Source organism: Microtus pennsylvanicus, chromosome 12, assembly GCF_037038515.1.
Source record: "Microtus pennsylvanicus isolate mMicPen1 chromosome 12, mMicPen1.hap1, whole genome shotgun sequence".
In the NCBI taxonomy this organism is placed as follows: Eukaryota; Metazoa; Chordata; class Mammalia; order Rodentia; family Cricetidae; genus Microtus; species Microtus pennsylvanicus.
Window position 1 is genome coordinate 58,368,813 of NC_134590.1, and position 25,766 is coordinate 58,394,578.

General features: G+C 44.8%; 1 protein-coding gene and 2 pseudogenes across 1 annotated transcript in view; all 3 read left to right on the plus strand.

Annotated features, from left to right (window-relative positions):
• The window catches only part of Clnk (cytokine dependent hematopoietic cell linker), a 166,085-nt gene extending 158,690 nt beyond the window's left edge, over positions 1–7,395 (plus strand). The window contains exons 17-18 of the mRNA XM_075943700.1: positions 1,791–1,946; positions 7,225–7,395. Of these exons, the coding sequence (XP_075799815.1) occupies positions 1,791–1,946; positions 7,225–7,395 (327 nt within the window). The remainder of the gene's footprint in view (positions 1–1,790; positions 1,947–7,224) is intronic.
• A 2,975-nt stretch (positions 7,396–10,370) lies between these two features.
• Positions 10,371–11,057, plus strand: LOC142832891 (vesicle transport through interaction with t-SNAREs homolog 1B pseudogene; annotated as a pseudogene).
• Positions 11,058–14,019: 2,962 nt separating this feature from the next.
• On the plus strand, positions 14,020–14,117 carry LOC142833256 (U6 spliceosomal RNA; annotated as a pseudogene).
• The last annotated feature ends 11,649 nt before the right edge of the window (positions 14,118–25,766 follow it).

The window sequence follows — 25,766 nt, forward strand, 5'->3', positions numbered from 1 at the left end:
CTCATGTCCAGTCTCAATGTTGGACACACCTGCTAAGCCTGGGAGATTTTTCTTAGGCTCAGAAACCAAACCCGAGTGTCTGTAAATGGGGATAAAAGTCTTTCCTCAAGATGTATGTAAAGACCAAGTGAAATAATGCATGCAAGATGCTGCTCACCTTAAGGGCGGCTCTCAGTAGACTTCTACGGCCCACCTCATTATAATATAAACACAAAATAATAGTGCTATCCTTAAATTTAGTGTTTGTTAGAGAAACATTGTATGACATAGTGTTTTATATAGTGATGTCATATTATAGATTATGCTATATTATAGATTACTTATCAATATTCCATGCACTCTGTACAGACATGTAAGGATTAGAAATATAAAATCGTTCATACTGTCTATACCTATGCTATTTTATGGCATTTATCATCCTCTCCACACATTTACAGTTGGGACACTCAGTGCCCTCCAGCATGTAGATGACACAGCATAGCCCTGAAGACGAGCTCTTCAGTGTGTTCAGGGGGATTCCACCTTTCAGCCTCACGCCTTCACCTTGAGTGATTCTCTCCAGTGTGTCTGGCTATTTCTGTCCCAGGCCTGTTCTCAGCCCTTGGTCTTTTCAATCCAGTTGATCTTTTGCTTACCTTTGCTAGCCGCCCCTTGGCTTCAGACACTAAAGCTTCTTGTACCTTTCCAATCTCCTCCTCCTGGTGCTGCCCTTGCCTTGACCACACTTCAGGCTGTATTTCCTGCTTCCTCTCTCTGCTCACTTTGGCGTCACAGTCTCTGCACAACCCCATCCCTCTTTTGGGATCCCTGATCCTACACTGGAATCTCCCTCATTTCTTGGGCTAAAATCTTTGCATGGTCTGTGATGGTTTCCTCCTCTCTGCAGAATAAGATTTGACCTCCAAGATGAACAGGAGACATGTTGAGTAGTGACAGGTGCAGAGAAACACACCACAGAGGGACGAAGGAGGACCTCCCTGTGCAGAAAGAGGGCAGTATGCAACAGATAAGAAACCCAGAGAAAGTGTCCATTCGGGAAACAGTAGCCTAACTGGAGCCAGGAGCTGGGGACAGAAGATCAAACAAGGGACTGGCTGGTGAATCTAATATGAAAGCCTTAAGGATGTAAGAATTATGCAGAGAGTAGAGGAAGATTTTAAAGAAGGAATCATCACTGTGCATCTGGTATACTGTCAGGAGGCAGTAAAAGAAATCTCATCCATGCAGATACTATGTCAGCTATTTCTGTGGCAAAAGACCTGGGAAACTTTGAGAAGGAAGGGGGAGGCTCCTGGTTTCAACCCCTAGTAGGCTGACCCCATTGCTTTTAGGTCTGTGGCAAAGCAGAAGTACTATGTATGAAGGGCTGCCCACCTCACAGCAGCCAGGAAGCAAAGATGAGGCCAAGATATGTCTTTCAGAGGCAACACCCCCCTCCATGCCTCCCCCCAATGGCCAACTTCCTATGACTAGGCCCTACCTCCAAATAGCCTTTGAACTCACCAATGGCTTAGCCTCAGAATGTTAGCACCTTCATAAACCAATTGTCTCCCTGTAACACCACCAGTTAACACAGTAGTCTTTTGGTGGACACTTTGTATTCAAACCCCAACAGGAACTCAAGGAAAGCTCACTGAGTTAAATGGAACAGTGCAGTTGGGTCGCCACAAACTAAATCCAGTTACGAACCTCACAAAAGCATCATTGTTGACATCACCTTAAGGCCAGGGCCCTAGGCACCTGAGAAGATAACTGTAAGTCTTTTTTTTTTTTTTTTTTTTTTGCTTCAGGATGGTACCTTCTTGGTCCGAGATTGTTCCACAAAATCCAAGGCAGAGCCCTATGTCTTGGTGGTGTTTTATGGGAACAAAGTCTACAATGTAAAAATTCGCTTTCTGGAGAGCAGTCAGCAGTTCGCCCTGGGGACAGGACTCCGAGGAAATGAGGTGGGTGCAACTCAACCACTTCCCTTACCTTGGCCAGAAGTAAAAAAAGGAATATTGAGTTTGGGAGGTGCTAAATCCTTGTCTACCTACCCCAGGGAACACAGGACAGGATTGAAAAGATGCTGTAATGATACCCTTCCAGCCCGTTTTTCATGAACATCCTGTGAACACCCTGTTGTGCTGAGCTCAGCTCACCAGGCCAGCAGTCCTCAAGGCCACTGAATGCCCCCCACCCCACCTCACCCCCCCATCCCCCCCCCCCCCCCGTCGTCCCAAACCTATCAAAGAAACCTATTCAGAAAGCGGCAACTCCATTCTGCCTGGTGGAGTGCTTCTCTCAGCCCATGCTCCACTCTCTTCTCCCACCTCCCCATGTTCACTGCAGGCATTTCTGAAGTCAAGCGTCATTCACTTATCCACAAGATTCGGTCCTCAAAGTGAGTGTGTGTTCAACAGTAGCAATTGGTTCTAAGCCAAAGTCCCACTCTCAGTGCAGGTGTGCTGGTGGGAGGCCATCTACTGGCAAATCTGCCCGTTGCTGGCCCTAGTAGCATAGACCAATAGTCCCACATACTTAAGAGTCTGAGGCAGGAAGATTGCCAAGACTAGCCTAGGCAACTTAGTGTGACCCTATCTTAAAAGATACAAATAGGGTTAAGGGTGTGGCTTAGTGGTCAAGTGTTTACCTAGCACATGTGAGACCCTACAAAAAAATCAAGTAAACATCAATTAATAACTATGTAAATCAATTGATCAAAAGGAGATGTTTTAGCTGAATACATATTCCAGGTCTGTTCTGTGTGTATTGTCCTACTCCAGGGCCCTCTCTCCTCCAGGAGATTTGTAACTTGCTCTCTCACTTGGTCCTTAAAGCCACGTGGTTGAGTCCCACTCACTGGGGAGAAGCAGAGCCTTTATTAAAGTTTCAGCTTTGTTCCCAGCACACCACGCTTTGCCTGCTAATGAAAGAGGACACAGCGTATCAGTGCACTTACATCCTAACAGCATCTTATCAGATCACAAGCCTTTAGCGGGCTGCCTTAGAAGTGAGGAACTGTCAGCTGAGGCCACCTGTAACCCCACCGTAAGCACCTGACAAGCTGTTCCAATTACTGGATCCTGGTGCCGGTTTTTAAAATCCCCTTTCTGTATTAGTCCATAATTCTCTCTTCTTTGCACCTCTGGGACATGGGCTTCCCTTTCATGCATCTACGGAACATTTACCTACATGCACTGTACACAGGCACATGGATGCACTGAGCACTCAGAGCCACCCTGAAAGGCGGACACGGCTCTCATTTTCTAGATGGTGAAAGTAAAGCCCAGAAACAGTAAAGACCAGTCCTGGGATTTACTCTCCTTGGCAAACAGCTTGGCCTTCTCACACAATCTCCCCCACCTGATGACAGCCCAAGCACTGCAAGTTGAGAATAAGCAATGCCTACTTGGAGCTTATCATGTACCGAGCATCTTGAGAGAAACTGCAACCTACAGAGATTCTTCTCACTGTTGTTGGGAAGCGAGGAGCCCTGCCATCAGAGTGAGAGGGTCCCATGGGCCTCCTGCAACCTGACCCCTCTCTGTCTTACTGAGGAACCTCTCATCGTTAAGAAAATTGGAAGAAGCCGGGCGGTGGTGGCGCACGCCTTTAATCCCAGCACTTGGGAGGCAGAGGCAGGCTGATCTTTGTAAGTTCAAGACCAGCTTAATCTACAAGAGCTAGTTCCAGGACAAGCTCCAAAACCACAGAGAATTCCTGTCTCGAAAAAGCAAAAAAAAAAAAAAAAAAAGAAAAGAAAAAGAAAGAAAGAAAGAAAAAGAAAATTGGAAGAAATCAGGTTCAGAAATCTCTGCTCAAATGCACGACCTCCCAGCTCTTCCATCTGTGCTCTAAGAGCATCATCGGCCACTTCAGCAGGAAACACATGATGAGGAAGAGGGATTCTAGGGACAATATTCACTTCATTTCATTTTCATCTGTCTTGTGGACTTCGTAATGGCACAGGAAGACAGTAGGCTCCTGACTCTCAGGAGCCATCTGAGTGCAAGATAGCATGATATAAATACCACGGCAGGTACACAGAGGCAGGTGCTGTGAAGTAACCAGTCTCTTCTGGGCTGACCCCAGAAAGTCCTTTCCTTGAGTCCATGTACCTCAGGCAAAGGGGGACGCCATACCACAAGGCCTATAAGAAGCACCCAGGCCAGACCCAGGGAAGGCTCTCCCAGTCTGCCATCCTCGTCAGCACAGAAGGCAAGCAAAGTCACGTGCCCTCAAAACAAAAACCTGGGAAGTTATTCAACTGGTCAGGAAGACAGAGATCCCTGTTTGGTTTCAGATCCAGGAGTGCCCATTGCTTTAATGTTCCAACTGTATTTCTATAACTTTCTACAAACTGAAAGGCTTAGGACAGAAGAAACTCATCAATGCTGGAGAACAGAAGTCTGACATCCAGCCCCACCCCACCCCAGGGAGACACTCTGCCACCCTTGGTGTCCTTGGCTCTTGGCCACAGCTCTCCAGTGCCTGCCTCAAGGGAAACATCTACTTCTCTGATTAGAATCTCACTGACATGTGACTACATCTAAGACCTGTTGTCCTCCTGAGGATAACCTGGGGTGAACTCCATTCAAGAGTATAATTTACCAAATAAAATGCTATTAACACTTTCAAAGCATAGAGTAATGAGAGCATAGATTCTAGGTCACAAATATGGATGCGCTGAAGGTACAATATTTAGCTCACGATGTCTAGTCATTCACTGACTGGACCAGCAACCATTTCATGGCTACCCAGGGTTACAAGACTCTTCCATACCTCTCTATGCAGGTACCTGGACAGCATGGGTTTCTAAAAATGATGACAGATATTTACTTGACAGTTTGGGGTTTTTTTGGTTTACAAGACAGGGTTTCTGGAACTTCCTTTGTAAACAAGCTGGCCTTGAACTTGCAGAGATCCACCTGCCTCTGCCTCCCAAGTACTGGAATTAAAGGCATGTGCCTCTATCACTTGGCTTGACAATTTAAGATTTTAAGACTAAAAGACAGATTATCAATAGCCCATGTCTGTCTTTCTCACCTCCCTGACTTCTTCCTTATCCTCCCCTGTAGCTCCTCTCTCTCACCTTTCTCTGTCTCTGTCTCTACACACACACACACACACACACACACACACTCTCTCTCTCTCTCTCTCCCTCCTTCCCTCCCTCCCTCCTCTCTTTCTGCTTTTCTGACAAGGGGGAAAAAAGGAAAGACAGTTTGCATATAGGACAGACACAAAGGATTTAAACAGGCTTAAAAATCTGATATTAGGACATTTGACATTCTCTGTTGTCCTTGGAGGGGGGGGGATCTAAGATAAAAATAGGAGCTTAATTACAGTTTTTTCTCCTAGCCTTTGCAGGCAGCGTTGCAGCTGTGAGTACAGCACTGGATCCACTAAGAAGGGACAGGAGCGTGGTTGATTGCACCTGCCTTGTCCCTAATAGTGTGGTCTCATAGAAATTACCCATGGAGTAGAATGGTGAGGCTACTCTTATCAGAGTGATTATCTGCCCTTAGCTGTCTGTGAACCCAATCACTGGACAAGCGCTGCACAGAAAGGTTCTCTGCATTGACCACTTTGTTGAGTGTAAAGGAAGAAAAGCCCATCCTTGGTTTGAAATTAGAAGTGAAATTCAAAAGTTCCCTTTCTTCCTGAGGCTTGTGAAGAGAGTCTAGAATGCATTCCACGGTCTCACATTTAGTGACCCTCACTATGTGCGGAAATAAAGGGAAGGCTTTCCTCCAAATGCTGTCCATGTGTAAGTTCCACTAATGCTCACAAAGAACACAGAGGCAAGTCCCAATGTCACCACCACTCTTTGTGGACAGAGAAACTGAGTATAAGAAGTTGGCCTAGGGTCACACAGCTTATAGCTGGCAGGACACCCACACATTGAACTCAAGCCTTCATTTGTGATGACCTCATAAATAATTCATCAAGTCATGGGGTGGGAAGGCTGTGATGGAGCTGGGAGGATCTTAGAGGTAGGTGGTCTGACTGGGAAAATTCTGCAGACAGGAAACTTAAGAGCACATCCGTTCCCCTTTGTGCAGCGCACAACACCCGTCTGCGCTCTATGTGCTACCATACAGTTCACGAGCTTCGAATTTTGGGCAAGGGGCTGGAGATTGAAACACACAAACACACAAAGACAGAGAGACAGAGACACGGACCTCTAGTCACTGGTAAGAAGCCCTTTATTCAATAGCACCATGGAAGCTTATATACCTAACAGTCAGGTGGGCCAACAGGTGAAAACCTTATCCTCTGATCCTCAAGGCCAAGGCAACACGGGCTCGTGAAGCAGAGCTGGTAAACAACTTTGACCCAGCTTTTAGTAACTCAAATCAGAAGGAAAGTAAAGATCTATAGCAGGGAAGAGCAGCTGGGGGCCAGGACTCCAGATGGTCCCAAGACCCTTGTCCTCTCCTTGTGTTTGTCAGTCATCCTTCAATTGCTTGTTTGTTACATCCTCAAAGAAAAAAAGGAGGAGGGAGAGAGGGAGGAAGGAAGGAAGGAAGGAAGGGAGGGAGGGAGGGAGGGAGGGAGGGAGGGAGGGAGGGGAGAGAGGAAGGGAGAGAGGGGAGAGAGGGAGGGAAGGGAAGGAAGGGAAGGGAAGGGAAGGGAAGGGAAGGGAAGGGAAGGAAGGGAAGAAAGGAAGGAAGGGAAGGTAGGAGAGAGGGAGGGGGAGGGAGGAAGGAGGGGAGGAAGGAAGGAAGAAAGGAAGGAAGGGAGGGTAGGAGAGAAGGAGGGGGAGGGAGGGAGGGAGGGACGGAGGGAGAGAAAGGAAGGAAGGGAAGGAGGGGAAGGGAGGAAAGGAGGGAGGGAGAAAGAGAGAAAGGAAGGAAGGGAGAAAGGGAGAGAGAGAGAAAGAAAGAGAAAGAAAGAAAGAAAGAAAGAAAGAAAGAAAGAAAGAAAGAAAGAAAGACAGACATATAGAGTAAGTCAGACAAGGTAGCTGACCCATGTAATGCTAGCCTCCTGAAGAGGCAGAGGTACGATGATTGCTGCAGGTTCAAGGCCCATCTGAGCTCCAGAAAGAGCTCTAGGCTGAGCTTCAGTGTGAGACCCTATCTCAGAACACCACCACCAATATCACTTTCTAACACGTCTCGCTACAATGTCAAAAGTATGAAATCCTTCACCTTCCCTGAGTAGCATGCCACAGCTGAGCTGCACTTCGGGCACCAGCTGCATTCAAACGTGGTCACTTTGCTTTCTGTGTTTCAGATGTTTGGTTCTGTGGAAGACATCATCGAATACTACAAGCATTTCCCCATTAAACTAATCGATGGGAAAGACAAGGCCGGTGTGCACAGGGAACAGTGCTACCTCACTCAGCCCCTGCCTCTCGGCAGGCTCCCGCTGACTCCGCACTCCAACCAGGCACCTCACGACTAAGCAGCCTAGCCAGGTATTTCCACATCAGCAGCCTGGACCTTGCCTCATCCTCAGCTCAAAGGATTCAGCGCTTCTACCATCTGCATTTATCTCAAATTATATTGTCTGTGCCTTCAAACGATGACTTTCTTGACTCTGTAAAAAAAAATTATTCTGTAATAGAACTTGAGAGCTCAATTATGGCTTGGAAGCTTGAGTCATAGAAGAAATATATGCAATCTGCAAAAAAAAAAATCAAACCTAGGTTTGAAAAAGAATTTTCTAAATGGGAAACTGTAGGCATGGTTATCATACATTAGCGATGAATAGCTAATGCAACAAGATCTGACGGTTTCGATGTTTGCAGCAGGTGTGAGATCCCCAAACTGCTACTCAGTGGAGGACATCAGGCTGACCTCGGTTCAGAACGTCTTGCCCTAGGATGCTCATTTTTGGATGCTGAGGATGACAGTGGGTGTTATTTAGTTCTCTTTACCTGTAATCCTTGAAATTCAAATACAGGGAAGAGATGTGATATGAATTAAAAAAAGCCATTGTGAATACCAGCATGCAGACAAAGAGAAGAAATAAGCGGACCGTGATGTGAAATGGCCGGAGGCCCAGATGTCAGCCTACTTTCTGAATGGTGACTTCCATGGAACTAGAAGATCCATAGAGAGGAACACAGAGCTCACCCCAATCATAAAGCAAGCATTCATTTGAGTTACAGCGAAAATGTTTTGAGTAGTTTAATGATAGATTTCTATTACAGGAAGAGAAGAACTGTCCTCAGAGTACTGATAGCTACAACACCATAGCACATCATGGTATTGTCTCTTCTCAAGCAATGTATTCCTACTTTATAACACAGATGAGGTAGGGGCATTCAAAGATCTCATTTAGGATAAGAAGTGAGCATGAACTGTAACCCAGTTTGCCTGTTCCACGTCACTGCATCATCCCAGATATATTCTCTACTCTATGGGCTTTTATATTTGAGCTATGAACTCTTATACTTAAAGTTATACTTTAACAATACATATTTATCCACCTTAAATCCTTATAGTATAATTAGTTCACCGAAATAAGGTGTCATTGAATAAATAGGTATACCATACGCCATGGCTTCAATTATTACCAAATACCACATGTGAAATTCATGGAGCAGTTATGCAGTTTTGAGTTTTCATGATGAAATAAAACCAGCTAGAGCACAGGAGATGTAGCTAAGTTGGCAGAAAGCATACCCAGCCCTCGGTTAAATTCCCAGCACTGTAGAAAACAGTTAGTGTGGTGGTGCAGACCTATAAACTCAGCACCTGGGAGGTAGAGAGGCCAGAGGATCAGAATCTCAAGGTCATCCTTGACTATACAGCAAATTCAAGGCCACCCAGTATTACGTAAGACCCTGCCTCCAAAAGAGAGAGAGTGAAAAGGTAAGAGAATCAAATGAAAACAGAACAAGCAATTTCTAGCATTGTCTCTTTTGTAAAACCGTGGCAGGAAAGATGCTCTCTGTAGTAAGATCCAGACCAGAGTTTGCTCATAGATTAGACTGTCATGCTGCAGAAAGGGCCTGGTCCTGGTGCCTCGTCATGCCAACTCACTGGCTGGAGATCTGAGCTTTGAACTCTGTAACAGACACAGAAATTACTTGCCAGGGACTTGTCCACTGAATTGCTGGGCAACATTCCTGTGTTTACTATTTCCAGTGTCTGTTACAATAAAAGGTGTTTTATTGCAATTGATGACTAAGGAATACCATATGAAAAACTGAATGTATTTCATTCTTACAATAGATACTAACACCTTGGCTTTATCTTAAGACGACATATTTGTGACTAAAGCTGGAAAGTACAGTTTTTCTGTTTTCCACTTATTGGTTTTATTGGATCCCTAGCTGAAAAAGCCAGTGATAGGTAGCATGGTAGGATGTTTCAGTCTTTCTAACTAGTATCTCATTTTCCATTTTAAAAAATGTCACTTGATACCTAGCCTCAGTCGGGCAGTGGAATTTCAGTTCATCTGATTATGGCACTTGTGAATTCCAGAGATTTCTTTTGGACGACATCTGTGTCTCCTCCAGTTATCACACAGCATTTTCATAGGCCTCTTGCTAGGGGCTGTTGTAGATGTTGAGAACAGTGGAGTGAGCAAGAGAGACAAAGTGCACACATAAACAGATAATCCAAGTTAGTCTCCTGTTACTCTCTGTATCTTTATTTGAATACATCACTGAGATCTTTAGGGGGAGGAAAATGGTAGATTTGTTTGTTCGTTTGTTTTTCAAGACAGGGTTTCTCTGTGTAACAGCCCTAGCTGTCCTGGAACTCTCTCTATAGACTAAGCTGGCCTTGAACTCACAGAAATCTGCCTATCTCTGCCTCCTGAGTGCTGGAATTAAAGGTGTGTGCCACCACAGCCCAGTTTGATTAACTATATTATATCTATAAGCAATTTAATTAATTCATTCTAATTAATATAAAAAAGTCAAGCTTGACTCTGTCAGATATAGTTATTATTATGTGGGTGAACACATGTTTTAAAGATAGCCTTAACTATGTACGATTCACATTACACTTGTACATCTATTGGTTTAGTCTTAGTAATATGTATTCAAGCTAAGCACATCTGCCTTTTAACACTTGAAGTTTATGGATTGTTAATTTAAATGAAAGCAAGTATGTAACTCAATATTGTAATACTCTTGTCACTGAGGGTGAAGAGCGGAATTCAAAGCATAAATTTAATCTTCTTTGTTTCTTGTGCTATTGCCCCTAAAGCACTTTGGAAATCACACTTAGGGCAAAGTTAAGAAATATTCCTAGAATAATTATTGGCATATGAGTACTATGCTAGATTCTAGAGATAAAGATGGAGACACAGCCATGTGACTCACAGCTCAAAGCTGACAAATTAAAAACACAAGAATGTGAGGAGGGAGTGGGCCCTGTGCCCAGAATCTCAGAGACCGAAGCTCACATGCGCAACTTGTGCCATGGCCACCTACTCCACCTGCTCTGAGCATTCGGAGATCTTCCACAGCCTTTTGGAAGACCTACAAGGGGGTTCCAAGTGGCTGCTGTGGACTGCAGGGACCAGAGAGAAGAAGCTGGTCAGAGATTTTGATGAAAAGCAACAGGAAGCAAATGAAACGTTGGCAGAAATGGATGAAGAACTACGGTATGCACCCCTGACTTTCTTTAATCCCATGATGTCTAAACTTCAAAACTACCAGAAGGACCTTGCTAAACTCCATCACGAGGTAAGAAGCACACCTTTGACAGCCACATCTGGAGGCCGAGGAGATGTGAAGTACGGCACATATGCCTTAGAGAATGAGCGTTTGAATCAGCTACAGTCTCAAAGAGCATTGCTTTCACAAGGCACAGAAAGCCTGAACCGGGCCACCCAAAGCATTGAGCATTCTCATTGGATTGCCACAGAAACTGACCAGATTGGTACAAAAATCATAGAAGAATTGGGGAAACAACGAGAACAGTTGGAACGTACCAAGAATAGACTGGTAAGCACAAATGAAATCTTGAGCAAACGCAGAAAGATTCTCCACTCAATGTCCAGAAAACTGACAACCAACCAACTTCTCTTTCCCATCATCATCTTACTGGAGCTAGCCAATCCTGGTCGGTCTTGTGTAGTGCAAATTCTTTCGACATCATTGAGCTTCCTGGAGTGAAGGGATTGTGGACCAGAATCTTGACTCTGAATGAATGGTGTTGAGCATATAGATTGCTGCTGTGGGCTAACAGTTCAAGAATGCATTGTGTATCCAGACTATGGGAGGGAAGGCAATGGAAAACCACATAAATGTGAAGGAACAGCAACAAGACCAGGATGATATACTAAGGTAATAAATGCTGTTTATGACTCCTTCAAAAAAAAAATAAGAAGAAATACCATTAGAGTCAGCAAGTCAACTCCCATGGGCCAATCAGGAAATACTGAGGGGAACACTTGAAGAGCTGCCTACATTTCTATGTTTATTGTGGAACTGTTAACAACAGCCAAGATTTAAAAAATAAGGTCAGCCTAAACACTCATCACTGGGAAAAGAAAACACATGTCACAAGGAAGTGTCCTAAAATCTTCACAAGAAAGCACTCTACAGCCATCAGAAATGTGGCCATACGTGAAAACGTGGGATGAAATGGCCAGGTGATACACACATTAAAGTGTGTAAAGCTTTGGTTGTACTGTCGAGTAACCACAGGATGTGCTTGACAACACCATGCCTCTGGTCAACAGTAAAGAATTGCACACCGAAAATTGGATTAAGAATGGGTCTCATATTAAATATTCTTACCACAGAAGAAGGGGGTGGGCAAGTTGGGGAGGCACTGATATGTTTATTTCCTTTACTGTTTGTGTGCATATCTTCGAGTGTATCCAGATGTACACATGAAATGTACCAATGCTGGTTTGCTCCCCTCCCTATATCAGTTATATTTCTCCAATGCTATCTGTTAAGATGAAGTATACAAGTTAACAAATGCATGCAAGACAAAATAATAGATTTGTAAGTTTCTTCTTTGTCTGTTGCCGCACAGGTGGTGGGGGAAGCAGATTCACCAGGCAGTCTGGCCAGGGAAGACTTTGCAGAGATGGTTAGGGACTTTGAGGGTAACCCTGGGAGACAGCATTTGGAATGTCCTTAGTCCACATGGAGACCTCGTGTCCTCACAGCGCTAACCTAGACTTCGGGGAGTCAAGCAGTGACCACATGCTGGAGGGTTGGATGAAGACAATAGAGGCAACATCCTCAGGGAAGGGACAGGTGATTCATTAAGTATTTCTAGGGAAACTGGCTCTCTGGCTAGAAAAAGAAAAAAAAAGGTAATTATTTCTCTTCTTTGAGTCACAACAAAATATGTTCTGTATAAATCAAATAGCTGCAAGCAAAGTCAGAATTGAGTCCTGTGTTCTCATCTAATAATTTTTATGACTTTGGGATATAGAAGGTGCTCTTAAGCAAGATGAAGACATAAATCATAAAGGGAAAGATTGATAGGTTCATTATATCAAAATTGCAAATGTTTGCAAAAGTCAGGCAAAGCCAAGAGGCAATTAAACACCACGACACGCACATACAAAGAGCATAAACAACTCGGAAAACACTGCAGGCCTGAAAGTTAAGAGGAGTTGCCTTGCTGAGCACGGGGTTATGTGAACTGGGCAGATGGAGTTATCAGTGTTAGCCTAGAACAGAGGTTCTCATGCTCCCTAATGCTGTGACCGTTTAATACAGTTCCTCATGTTGGGAGGACCCCCCCTCCTCCCGCAGACCATTTAAATTATTTTCATTGCTACTTCATAACTGTAATTCTGCTACTGTTATGAATCAGAATGTAAATATCTATGCTTTTTGATGGTCTTGGGTGACCCATGTGAAAGTCATGATCCCAAAGGGGTCATGACCCACAGATTGAGAAACACTTGCCTAAAAGGAGTAAATGTAAGAAAAATGCAAGCTAATTTCCAAAACAAAAATCTGGACAGACTGGGAAGTTTGACGTAATGACCTGCCATGAAGTGTAGGTAAAGCGTGAAGGTAGAGATTTTATCTACAATCCTGAGAGCCCATGAGAGCCAACACTTCCTTGATCTGGGTCAGAGGTTTACTCAGCCAGCCTAGCTGTGGTGGCCACTGAGAGAAAACAACTCAAATTAGGCCTGTAAGGTTTAGGGCCCCTGTGGGGTGAGAGCTGTGCTGGACAATGGGGGCCCCAGGGGCTCCAAGCCCGAGTAAACAGCAGGCTCTAAGAAGAGTAACAGGCTTTCGACCAGGAAGTAAGAGAACAGAAATCTGCTACAAAGGCTGACACAGCCGGCTAGCAGGGGCCTCCTGGGGGGCAACAGGAAACCCCACCCAGGCAGATACCCTTAGGTCTACCTCCAGAGCCTTTTCTTCAAATGCGAATGGCCACACATAAGGGGAAGATTCCACTAGGAAAGAAAAACCACAAGCCAGAAAAAAAAAATTAAAGAGCATAATGGGAAGATCCGGGGTGGTGGCGAAAGGACACAGGAAACTAAAGTGAATGTTCCTAGAGGGAGGACAATCCACAGAAAGTCAGGATGCTGCTTAAATCGGCAGACATTCTGAAGGAAACATTGACGACACTGAAAGGAACAAGACAGGCAAAGCCATAACGACCATTGGAAACATTAACACGCGAGACAACTAACTAGGTGAGAAAATGAAACCGAGTAAGGACACATAGAGATTGTTACCGTCACTATCAACCTGTGAGGTCTAATTCCATTTAGCAACTCATTCATGAAACAGATACAGAGTACATATACTCTCCTTCCCACACACCAGTCACCAAGAAGGATCAACTCCTGAGACCTAAAGCAATCGCAAAATTTTAAAATACTTCCAAAAAAACCACAAATTCCTCTCTCAGGAGTTAAAAATAAACAACCTTAAATTAGAAGCTAATAATGTATCTAGAAAATTCCTCCACCGTTACGAAAGCCATACATTTCTGTATTTCTTTAAGGCAAAGAAAAACAAACAAAGAACTTTAAAAATATGTCGCAGTGATAGCAAAGGGTGCACTTCAAAATTTAAAGGACATGTCAACCTTTTTGCTTAAAGATGTAATATAAGAATTTGTAGCTGTGTTCACTTGGGAGCACATAGGCCAGAACTGGAATGAAGATTAGCATGGCCCCTACACAAGGATGACATGCAAATTGGTGAAGCATCCCATATTTAAAAATAAACAAAAGAAGAGGAAGAAGAAAGAAAGCAAAGCAAAGAATTTATAGCTTTAACTGCACACATTAGCGAAGAGCACCCTACCATTAAGCACCATACTTCCTAGCACGAGCTATAAAGAAAGCATAAATTATGCTCAAAGAAAAGAAATAATAAGGAGCAGAATTAAATAAATTTTAAAATAATGAGGCCAATAGAGTTTTATTACCCTAAATGCTGGTAATCCTTTCAAAATAAATAAGCAACCAAACACAAAGACTCCTAACAGAACACAAACGAAAACAACCCAACCGATTCCATAGACGCTGGTGATATAGGAAAGTAGTATCAGAAACACAGTTAAACTAATGAAGTGGAAAACTGTAATCTCACAGGCAGAACAAATAGAAGAAGAAATGCAGACATTTAAAGTGGAAAAAAAAATAGAACCTTTGTACACAAAAGCTGTTAAGTCTAAACTTAGATAGACCCTATCAATTTTCTTTATAACAATACCAAATAGAAAAGGGAACCAGGTCTGCACTCTTTTTACGAGACTAATATAATAGCCATCATACCCTGGTGAACAAATAAACCAGAGCCCCTCCAGTCCCACTGTCTCCAGGAGTCAGGGACAGCCTGGACTATCCATCCATCAACCACCTGGCATACAACCTTCCCCAGAGACCTCTACGAAGGAAGCCCCACTGCCTCCTGGGCCTGAGCTCTGCTCAGAGCCCGTGTGCTACCATCTGTCTGTCTACTGCATTAATAACTTCTGATAACCTCTCACCCAGAAGGACAACCTACCTCAGTGTCCCCCTTCCATGCCAAACCTAAGAGCTTCCTCCAGGACATGTCACCAACAGCTGCAAAGCATGTGTCCCGCCCCCAAGCATGTGTGAAGTGTCCTCTAAGGTAGGTCATACACGAGGCCACAAAATGAGTTCAAATTTAAGGTTAAAATCATATGGCATTTTCTCTCTGACTGCAAGGGAACGAGTCTAGAAATCAATGCAAAAGACACAACAAGGGATCTACAGCGGTGTGACAGTTGAGCAACTTGCTTTGTAAAGGAAGTTCACGTCATTTTCAATTTACCGACTTTTATTTCCTTAAAGGTATTGTGTGATGAGCACATCCCAACTCTGTTCCTCCACCTTCCCTCTTTCACCCTTCTCCCTCCAATTAGCGCCCTTGTTCTAGACACTTTCTTTTCCTCTTTCATTAACATACAAATACATGATTTTATGTTACAGTTTAAGATCTAGGATCTACGAATGGAATGGAACTTAATGGCTTTTGTCTTTCTCAGACTGGCTTAATTTGCTTAATATGAGTGTCCCCAGCGGCATTCATTTTCCTGTAAATGGCATGAGCTCATTCTCCCTGTGACTGGGAAGAACCCCATTGTGTGCATACAGCGTATTTCCCTGACCATTCTTGTACCAGGCACCTAGGTTGGCTTAATTGCTTAACTATGAGTCAAAGAAGTGAATCATAAGTGAATTGGAAAACTAATCTGAAAGCAGACGAGAACAAAGATGCACGTACTCAAATGATAGGCTGGGTCAAAGGCAGGAGTTATTAAGAGGGAAGTATATAAGAAGAAACCCCAGCATTCAAGAAAAAAAAAATCAACAACAACTGAACAACTTAAGAACCTAGGAAGAAAAAAAAAAGAACTTAGAAAGAGGACAAAGTAAACTAAAGACAACAGAAGACATGGCCAGAAATAGAAACTTGGAAACAGAAAATAAACAAAACTAACAGCTGTTTCTATTAACAAAATCGATGAACTTTTAGCTGCATAAATGAAGACAACAGAAGAGCTCTGAATTAAAAGCAGAAGAGCAATGGCAAGTGATGTGACCGAAACAGGCATGTTGAGAGGGCCAGCATTTTGATTTCTCTCCTTCTTATGAAGCCACCAGGATGCAGTCATGGTGACGCACCTGTATTAGTTAGGGTTCTCTAGAGTTGTGTTTCTCATTCTTCCTAATGGTTCGATCCTTTAAAACAGATCTTCATGCTGAGGTGACCTCAACCACAAAATTATTTTGTTGCTACTCCATAACTTTAATTTTGCTACTGATAAGAATCATAATGTAAATATGCAGGATATCTGGTATGTAACCCCTGTGAAAGGGTCGACACCCCCCCCCCAAAAGAGTCACAACCCACAGGTTGAGAACCACTGCTCTAGAGGAGCAGAACTGATAGAATTAAACTCCTTATGTGTAAGCCACACGCTGGGGTGACTCTGTTGTGGTCCAGCCTCGACAGATTCATACATTCCAGGGTAGGGGCAAGGAGATTAGAAAAATTAGGTAGAAAGAACAGAGGTAGGAAAGAAATGCAGAGACGTAGGATAGTACCGGGAGGGCAACTGAACCACCAGCATTTATTTTCCACATTCTTCTATACTTCAGTCCAAAGAGGTAGCGGGGAAGACAACAGGCATCATTAACATGATGTAAGGAATAGATCAAATATCCTGCAGGCAGCTCCTCCCTGGAACCTCCTGCTGATCTCCTTAGAAGGAGCAGGAATAGCAAAATGGATTAGAATGGATGCACCTCTCTTCTCTATTCAAAATACTAATTAACCACACCCTAGGTCAGGACCTCTTGTTGTCACAAGAGCCATACCTGTTGTCACAACTTTGAAAGAGAAAAAAAAAAGCTCAAACTCTGACCTTTAGTCAAGGTGGAACATGCTCACAATTGTGAGCCCACACACACAATAAAGGAGATTTATTAGAATAGCTTATAGGCTGTGATCCAGCTAGTCCAGCAATGGCTGTCTACCAGCAAAAGCACCGAGAATCTAGTTTTTTCAGGCTGATGTCTTGAATACACACTAGAATCCCGGAAAAGTATGCTCTAATGCCAGTGAAGAAATAGACTTGTTCATGAGAGTGAGAGCAAGCAGACAAAGAGAGCAAGTTTCCTTCTTCCACATCCTTTAAAAGGCTGCCAGCAGAAGGTGTGGCCCAGATTAAAGGTGGATCTTCCAACATCAAAAGATCCAGATTAAAGGTGGGTCTTCCTACCTCAAGTGTATAAATGGAGTCAGAGTTTTTCTGTCCCAACTACCTAGTCCCACATAATCACACAAAAGCTTATATTAATTATAAAGTGTTCGGCCTATAGCTCAGGTTTATAACTAATTAGCTCTTACAACTTAAATTATCCCATTTCTATTCATCTATATTTTGTCACATGGCTCATGACTTTATCTGTCCTCCAGCATCTTGCTTCCCCAGTGGCCGATTTGTCTCTCTCTCTCCTGACCTGGTCCTTCTTCCTCTTTGTATTTTCTGTTTGGCTTTCTCACCTAGCCTTATTCTGCCTCTCTTAGGCCAAATCAGCTTTATTATCAACCAATGAGAATAATATATATTCATAGTGCATAGAAGGATTATCCCACACCACATGTGATTTAATTAAGAAAAAAAAATTCCCTCATAGGTGAACTCAGCCACATGATTTTTAGCTAACTCCACATGTAGTCAAGCCGACAACCGAGACTAGCCATCACAGCACCCTAACGACCCCATCGATTTCTCCTCACCTCCCCGGCATTGCCACTTTTAAACACCATAAATAAGTGTCTAATGTCTTAACACCTCACAGCGAGTACTGAATTCCAGCACACAGCCACTGCAGGTCATACTGAAACCACACCCAACTATAGCAGGGGCATTTCTAGGGACCTGCAGATAGAGAAGACATCAGACGTGTGAATCCTAAGAGCAAGAGCAGTTCAGTCAGAGACAACAGCGAAGGTGAGGGTTTTACTAGCCTGAGGCAGATGCACACCAAACAAGCTTTCACACCAATCTGGAGAACAGGACACAAGCCTTCCCTCACCAGTCTAAAATGTTCCATCTGTATCTCTATCTCCCCCCCACACACATGCACACACAAACACATACACAATTTTGCATACAGTCTGCACAGCCCTTTCCCTTCCCTCCTTTTTCTTTCTCAGTGACACCTATACCTTTTATAGGATGACTGACTTAGCCCAGCTTATCTAAGATGGTCCCAGTTTCAGCCCTGGAAATCTGGTCTCTGCATTCCAGGCAGCCAGATGCAGTGGTCCCCAACTTCCAAAACTATTAACTATTTGTCTATTGTATATTCCCTGGCTTTCCTATACAGAAAGCAAGTTTGGGGAGGATAATGATGATTTGTTCTTTTATCGACTAAAGTAGTCCACGTGTCCAATGGGGCCTTGGCACACCGTAGGCACTCTATAGACGTCTACTGAACGATGGGATAGTGGGTAGGAGAGCAACAGATCAGACAGGTGACGTGAACCAGATCACATGGAGGTTTGTAGCCACTGTGAAGAACTTGATTTGAGTAGGATGGGAGACGGTTAGTAGGATGGGAAATGCAGACACAATCAGACAGCAGCTTTTCAAAGACAAGACTGCGGCTGCTGAATAAGCTCACAGGTGATGTTTTCTCAGCCTAGGCTTCAGTAGCAAAGAGAAGAGATCACGTGTTTCCAAAGTGAGGTCTACTAAGGGCAACACCAAAAACATTGCTAAGGCTGGCTATGGGATTTATTCCCAGAAGGCAGAGTCTGCAAGGAACTCTGGCATCTAAGCAGAGGGTTGCTGAGAGATGAAAGGATTGTGCCTGGCCATGCCACACCTTGTAGTTTTATTGACAAGTGGATTCTCTGGTGCCCTGCAGCCCCCTTGGCCTGACACTTGCAAACAAGACAGGGAACCCAAAAGGCAAAGGCAAACAGAGAAACCCTTCACTAAGCGAATATTTGAAATTCACCTTAAGAGATAATAAGCAAAGTCTGAAGACAAAGAACAGACTGTAGGCAATCCATGAAGCATCAATGTGAGATGGGTGACTTCTGTACCCCACTCACAGGTAGCTTCTGTAAAGAACCCCAGTGATACACATCCCCCTGATAAAAGCTTGTCAAAGGGTAAGAATCACCAGGAGAGGAAAGCCTGCTGTACCAGGCAGATGAGGCAAGTCCAGGTTCCACGTGATCAGGGATGCACCTCTTACAATGGCAAGGGCCCTACTGGTCTCCACCCAGCAAGTGTCAAGTTCAGGAGATGGGTTGGAGGGTCAGGGCTGGGTGAGATGGTAGGATGTATAAATTTTTCCTAACAGTGGACATTAGAATTACTGCAAAGTAATCTGGCATATCTACTAAAATTAAAATATATGTATTCTCTTACAATTTCTACTTCTGAAAATTTAGTCCATAAAATTAAATTGCATAAAATTGAAACCGTAGTTCCTGAAGCAGGAAGACCACAAAGAGTGATATCTTGGTTACTTTCCTTGTCATGGAGACTACATATGTGACAGAAAGCAGCTTCCAGAAGAAAGGTTTGGGCTTGCAGTTCCAGGAGTAAAGTCCATTGTGGCAGAGAAGTCAAGGGGGCTGGAGGACATGGGAAGGCTGGTCATACGGTGTCCAATCAGGAAGCGAAGAGACCTAAAGTACTCCTCTGACTCCCTCTCTTCTCGTTCTTATTTATTCTGGGCCTCCAGCCTATAAGACGATACTCCACACATCTAGGGTGGGCCTTCCCTCTTCTGTCAAACCTCTCTGGAAACACCCACATGGAAATACCTAGAGGTGTGTCTCCTGGTGTAGGAGGTCCTTCTGTCTATGTGTTGCTTTTATTGCTTAATAAAAAACTGCTTTGAGCCTATGGCAAAGAAGAACAGAACCTGGCAGGGAAAGCTAGGCTGAGAAGCCATGGATCCTTCATCTGAGATGGAGGCCAGTTAGAATCTTTGCAGTACATCACAGCCACATGGCGATACACAGATTAATGGAGATGGGTTGAATTGGGATGTAGGAGTTAGCTGGTGGGAAGTTGGAGATAATGGGCCAAGCAATGATTTGATTAATATAGTTTCTGTGTGGTTATTTTGGGGCTAACCTAGCCGGGCAGCTGGGACAAACAAGCGGCCCCCTCCCTACTATAGTCTCCCAGGTAATTCTAAAGCCAATCAGATTGATGATGAAGATTGGCCATCACAGGTGTTCATTAAAGTGTTATCTGTCTATGGAAACATATAAATAAAATCTATTAAAAAAGATTAAGGACCAGGTGTGCTGTTGCTTTCGTCTCAGTGCTTAGGAATTAGAGGCAGCTTGATCTCTATGAATTCAAGGCCAGTCTGGTCTATATAAGGAGTTCCAGGACAGCCAGGGCTATGTAAAGAGACCTTGTCCCCTCCTCCCCCCAAAAAACCAGTAAAAGACTGGTTAAATTAACTGAAATATACCCATGTTATAGAATCATGTGGTTATTTAATAGGATTTGGGGGGGCTGTACCCCTATTCCTGGAGCTATATTAGTATACTAAACAATGAGAACACCTTGCAGAAGTGTATCAAATTATCCCATGATGATAGAACAGAAATTATCCTATGTTTATAGAACTATGTATATCTAGCTAATTTTATTTTAGGGCAATGTAGAACTATACTAGATTGTTACACACAAAAATGAGTTCAAAGTGAGTATCCTGTGGACTGGCTAACTAAGACATTGTCCTTTTTAGGGGATGTCTTAGTTAGGGTTTCTTTTGCTTTGACAAGACACCATGACCATAAAGCAGCTGAGGCTTCTCCCTCTCTGATGACTCTAGCTTGTGTCAAGTTGACACACAAACCAGTCAGTACAGGGGGCTTCCAATACATGGAAAAAATGAATTCTGGGAGCTCCGAGTGTTATATTTGTGCCATAAAATATATTTTCAAGACAATACACAAAGGATTCAGTAAATAACACACCAGCCACTGTACTGAGAATTTAGTATATGAAAGTTGAGTAAGATAAGAGTGATGTTTTGTCTCGAATCTCCTCCTATCCGGTACTATCCAGTACCATGCAGATACTGTTTGAAGAGACCAAGAAAATGCCAAAACTCCTGTTCACGTCATAGAGCAGAAGAACTGGGCCACACCCAAGAACAGGGAGAAAACTTTAGGTCTGTGCAAGTTCAGCTTCCCCAAGTTTTGCACCTGTTTGTGCATCTCACAGTATTCACAGAGACCCTGCAAGAGGGCTCAACACAGGGAGCGAAAATCTTCCGCCCTTCAGAGATTAGTGCAGTCATGTGACTGGCTGTGGCCAATCGAATATAAGAAAGTATTTGTAGTTAGTGGAAGATTTTGAAATACTTGGTAAAGGCAACTTTGTCCCTCTTCCCCGGCAGCTGCCACACATCAACCAGTGGTTGCTTTGTCAGCCCTGTCGTTGGACAAAAGATTAACAAACAGCATCTTCAGCCAATCCGTGGTGGGCAGAGAGTATAAGAAGAAAAATACACCTTTGTCTTCTTAAACAACTCTGGGAAGTGTTGGTTCCTGCAGTCGGGCAATATGGAGGCCATGTTCAGCTCTCAATGTGAGCTCCCTTACAAGTTTCCTACAAAAGTTCTCCCATCTCATCCTCATGGCAACCTGATGGAGAAAAATTCTATCGTTTTCCCCTCCATCCCCTCAGACAAGAAACTCTAGAGAGGACAGAATCCTCTCTCGGTGTTCAGATTTTGACTGGGAACTTCAAGCATGCCCCTGCTTTAGTGCCTCAAGCTGCATTCTTTCTTTTTTTTTCTTTCAGTTTATAAAGGGTGACTCCATTTGGCGGGAATCCTTGTCCTATGATAACCCTTCCTACTCAGGCACTGGACCTCTAAGGGGAAACCAAACCAGTGTTGACTTATTTTGTACAAGAGAAAGAAAAACAGCGAAGTTAGCAATTACAACCATGAGTAGCATAGAACACAGGATGTGATGGTGGACACTTTAGGAAGGTCAAAGGTGAAGCATGTCAGAGGCCCTATTGTGGGGGGCGTGCTGGGGGGGGGCAATAACAGAAGTGTAAGTCTGGTGTCCAGTGGTGCAGAGGGGAGCTAGCAGGAAAACTGACTTGGGAGGCTCACTGGCGCCTGGGACCATTCCTAAAACTGCAGGGTCCTTGGAAGACCAGTAGGCAGAAGAATGGCTAAGCCCATTAGCTTTGTAGCAGGACAATTTCTGAATGCAGGACGGATGACCGGTGAGAGGAAGTCTGGGATGAGCCTAGACCTTCCTGCAGCCAAGGCCCAGTCCTCCCCCAGTTCCTGCTTCTCCACAACCCTAATCACAAATGACTATGCTGACAATCCTAAAACCCATGGTGAGGAGCAGATTTCTCTTGAGTTTTTACAAACACCATGGCTACCACCACCCCTGTGCGAAGTCTCCTTGCCTTCTGAACCTACACTTTAGCACCAATCCGAGGACGGCCCTTGTCACCCACCACGTTTCACGTAGCCTTGATCTAAGTGACACTGATGGCTCTGGCATTTCCGCTCTAGAAGCCTGGCAAACTGGGTGTCAGGCACTGTGCTAGATCCTGTGACTTCTGGGAACAAAACAGTCCTAGACTTCGCGGAGCTGACAGCCCAGAGACGGCAGCTCAGGTCTATTTGAGTGAACTGCCAACCTGGGTGTGGAGAGCACCGTGGGAGCCTCTCCAAGGGAGCTGAGTTATCTCCAAGTGAAGCGTGCTCAGCTCCCAAAGCTTTAAAAAAGACACAAAACAAAACAAACAACAACCACAACAACAAAAGCAAAAAACTAAAGCCACTCGACTCATCCCGGGTTTGGCCAAAGGATCTGCGCGGCAGGTGGTAGCGGGCAGCTCAGTGAGCGGTGGCTGGAGCTCTATACCTCGAAACCGGGATCGCCGGCCCTGCAGCGACGCCTCAGGCCACTGGCAGTACTGCAGCTCCCGCGCCGCCTGGTCTACCAGTCGCGCATGCCTAGTGTGACCGTCACTGCACGCTCCAGCAGTTCCAGCAACTGCAGGAGTTACACCTTTGGGCGCACCAAAAGAGACTGGATCGCCACGGTCCAGCGAGAGAGGGCTGCAGGAAAGTGGTCCACAGACCCGGCGCCTGGACATCCCTAAGGGAAGGTTGCTCCTAGGAACAGCATCTCAGAGACCCGAGGTAATCTGCCCAGGGTCACACGGCTGGGAACAAATTCTACAGCTTCTATTGCCCGCGTCTTGTGACTTGGTCTTCAGAAAAGCCGCATCATTGAGCACTAGGTTTGAAAAGAACTAGTGCTGTTCCTGTACGTCTTTCAGTTTATGCTGTCTTAAAGCGCCTGAGATTTGAGTGGGCATGGGAACGTTGGTGTGAACACTCCGGCCTCTGTGCAAGAGACCATGTCTTTTCCAAGGGGCACTCACCGTGAGGTTAGTCATATAGTATTCGGAAGTGTTAGCCGCCACTAGAGAAAATATAACCGACTGGTGTGGTGTGTAGTAAAGAACAGAGCTATGGCCAGGCTGACAGGACGCAAAGGCTCATGGATTCCCTCTTTTGGTCCACCTGTTCTTGGCAGAGTTTGAAAAGAACTACACCTGAAGGTGCAGCTTTCAAGTACCCGCAAGCTCCAACTCCCCGCTGCTCTTCCTTTCTTCCCCAGGCATCCCCAGCTTCCCCCCCCCCCCCACCTCAGGTCTTTGTGCTGCCGGTGGCTCTTTTCATCTGCACACCAAATACCATTCCTGGGAGCCTTCCACTGTCCCACCGTCATCCTTCCTCCCGCTTTGCGTTCGTCCTAATCTGACTGCCCAGTTTCATTTCCCTTTGTCATAAAGCATTACTGTACAGGTTTGTGCAGCCACAACCCTGTTCAAAGTGACTGTCCCCTGAGGGAAAGTCAACCCTTCTGGCTGAGGCTCTCCCCTCCCATCATCCAAAGACTGGTACATTCACGCCTCTCCTACAGCTGGCATTTACGACAAGGAGGGAGGTCATTTCTGAAGACTGTGTGACATAGATTTGTTTAGCATTTCTGGAAGTTAGAAGTAGGAGGGTGTGGTGGCATTCACCTCTAATCCCAGCACGTGGGGTTCGCCTGAGTTGGAGGCCAGCCTGGTCTACACACTGGATTCCATGCTAGCTAGGGGTACATAGATACTTTGTCTCAAACAAAACAAACAAGCCTGATGGGTCAAGCTGTCTGCAGGGTCACGGTGCCCTCCAAAGCTTTCAAGAGAAGTGGATCCTTTTCTTAGCTCTTGCAGCATCTGGCCTCCTCTGCTGGTTTTGACTATGCAAACATAATCCCAGTTTCTGCCCGGTTTCCATGTTGTCTTCTGTGTATCTATGCCTTTCCTGGCCTCTCAGTTTCTTTTGTCCTCTTCTTCCAAGGACACTTACCATACTGGGCAAGGACCCACCCTAATGACTTCATTTTAATAGGGTTTCATGCATAAAGTCCTTTTCCCAATAAGGCCCCCGGTTCACAGGAACCATGGCAATGGACTTCAGAATCTTTCTGTAGAGCACAATTCAATCCACATTGGAAGGGATCTTGGGCAAATTATTCTAGAGGGTGAGGAAGATGGAGAGAAAGAAGGCGTGAGTGGCAGGAACAGAATGTGCAGCTGAGAATTTCTGATAAACTCACCCCCTGCTCCCCGTCAAGAGACTCTGGAGGAGTAACACTTGAACTCTTGTGGTCTCATGAAACCCAGTCTGTACCCTGGCTGGCCCTTTTCCCAGGCTGCAGATACCGCATCTCCAAACCCCCTGCAAAACAGCTTTATCTCACCACACCGGAACCTCTGAGAATTGCAAGACTTTTCAGACCCTTCTCATCTGCCTGGGGCTGTGACAGTCTAGACCAGGGCTTCCCAAACTTCCTAATGCTGTGACCTTTTAATGCAGTTCCTCGTGCTCTGGTGACCCCGAAACCATAAAACCGTTTCGTTGTTTCTTCACAACCACAATTTTGTTACTGTTACGGATCATGATGTAAATATCTGATATTCAGGATAACCAATGTACAACTCCAAAGCAGGGGAGGGCCAGAGCCGCAGGTTTGAGAAGCACTGGGCAAGATTCTGTCTAGTTAAATACTGATAGCTGCCTGTGGGAGCAGTCCCAATGGTGACTAGATTTTACATGAGAAACCAAGGTTCTGGCAGGGTAGCGAACAGGCCTATAGGAACGAACTCCAGAGAAGCTTCCAGACAACCCAAAGGCAGCCTTCTCTCAGTTCCAAGTGACTGAAGAAGATGGGACTGTGATGTATGGGTAGGAATGACAAGGGGGGGGCGCAATGCTTTGAGCTGAAAAATTCTCTAACCCTTGGACTTCTGGTTCTTCAATACATAACTGATTTTCCCGAGTGTGGTTCCTTGTGTCACTAGGGGTTCTCAGGCATGACCAGGACAGGCTCTCAATGTTCTCCTCATCATTAGCCTACTCTTGAGAGAGACTTTGAACTCTGGACCCGTTTGTTTTTCCTTTAGCTTAGCAGGAGGGAGAGGGAGAGAGAAAACAGGAGAAGCTCCCTTATCAGGGTGTGGTCAAAGGCATTGCCTCACCGACTAGCTCTCTGCCCAGATTTTCTATGTCCAGCGTCTACTCTTCCAGGGACTGGGGGCCTGCCCAGCAGTTGGTATTGTGACTGCCTGCTCTTCCCAAACTCCATTCACCCATTAGATTTTGCTAAAGCCCTGCATCTTCTCCCAGCTTACTACCGATGTCTTGGAGCTGACCTCCACCGCCCAGAGGAAGGAACAGGAAACCAGTCTTGGCTTTCTTTTCTTTCTAGAGCTTTGAAGAGAACGTCTGCCTCTTGTCCATGG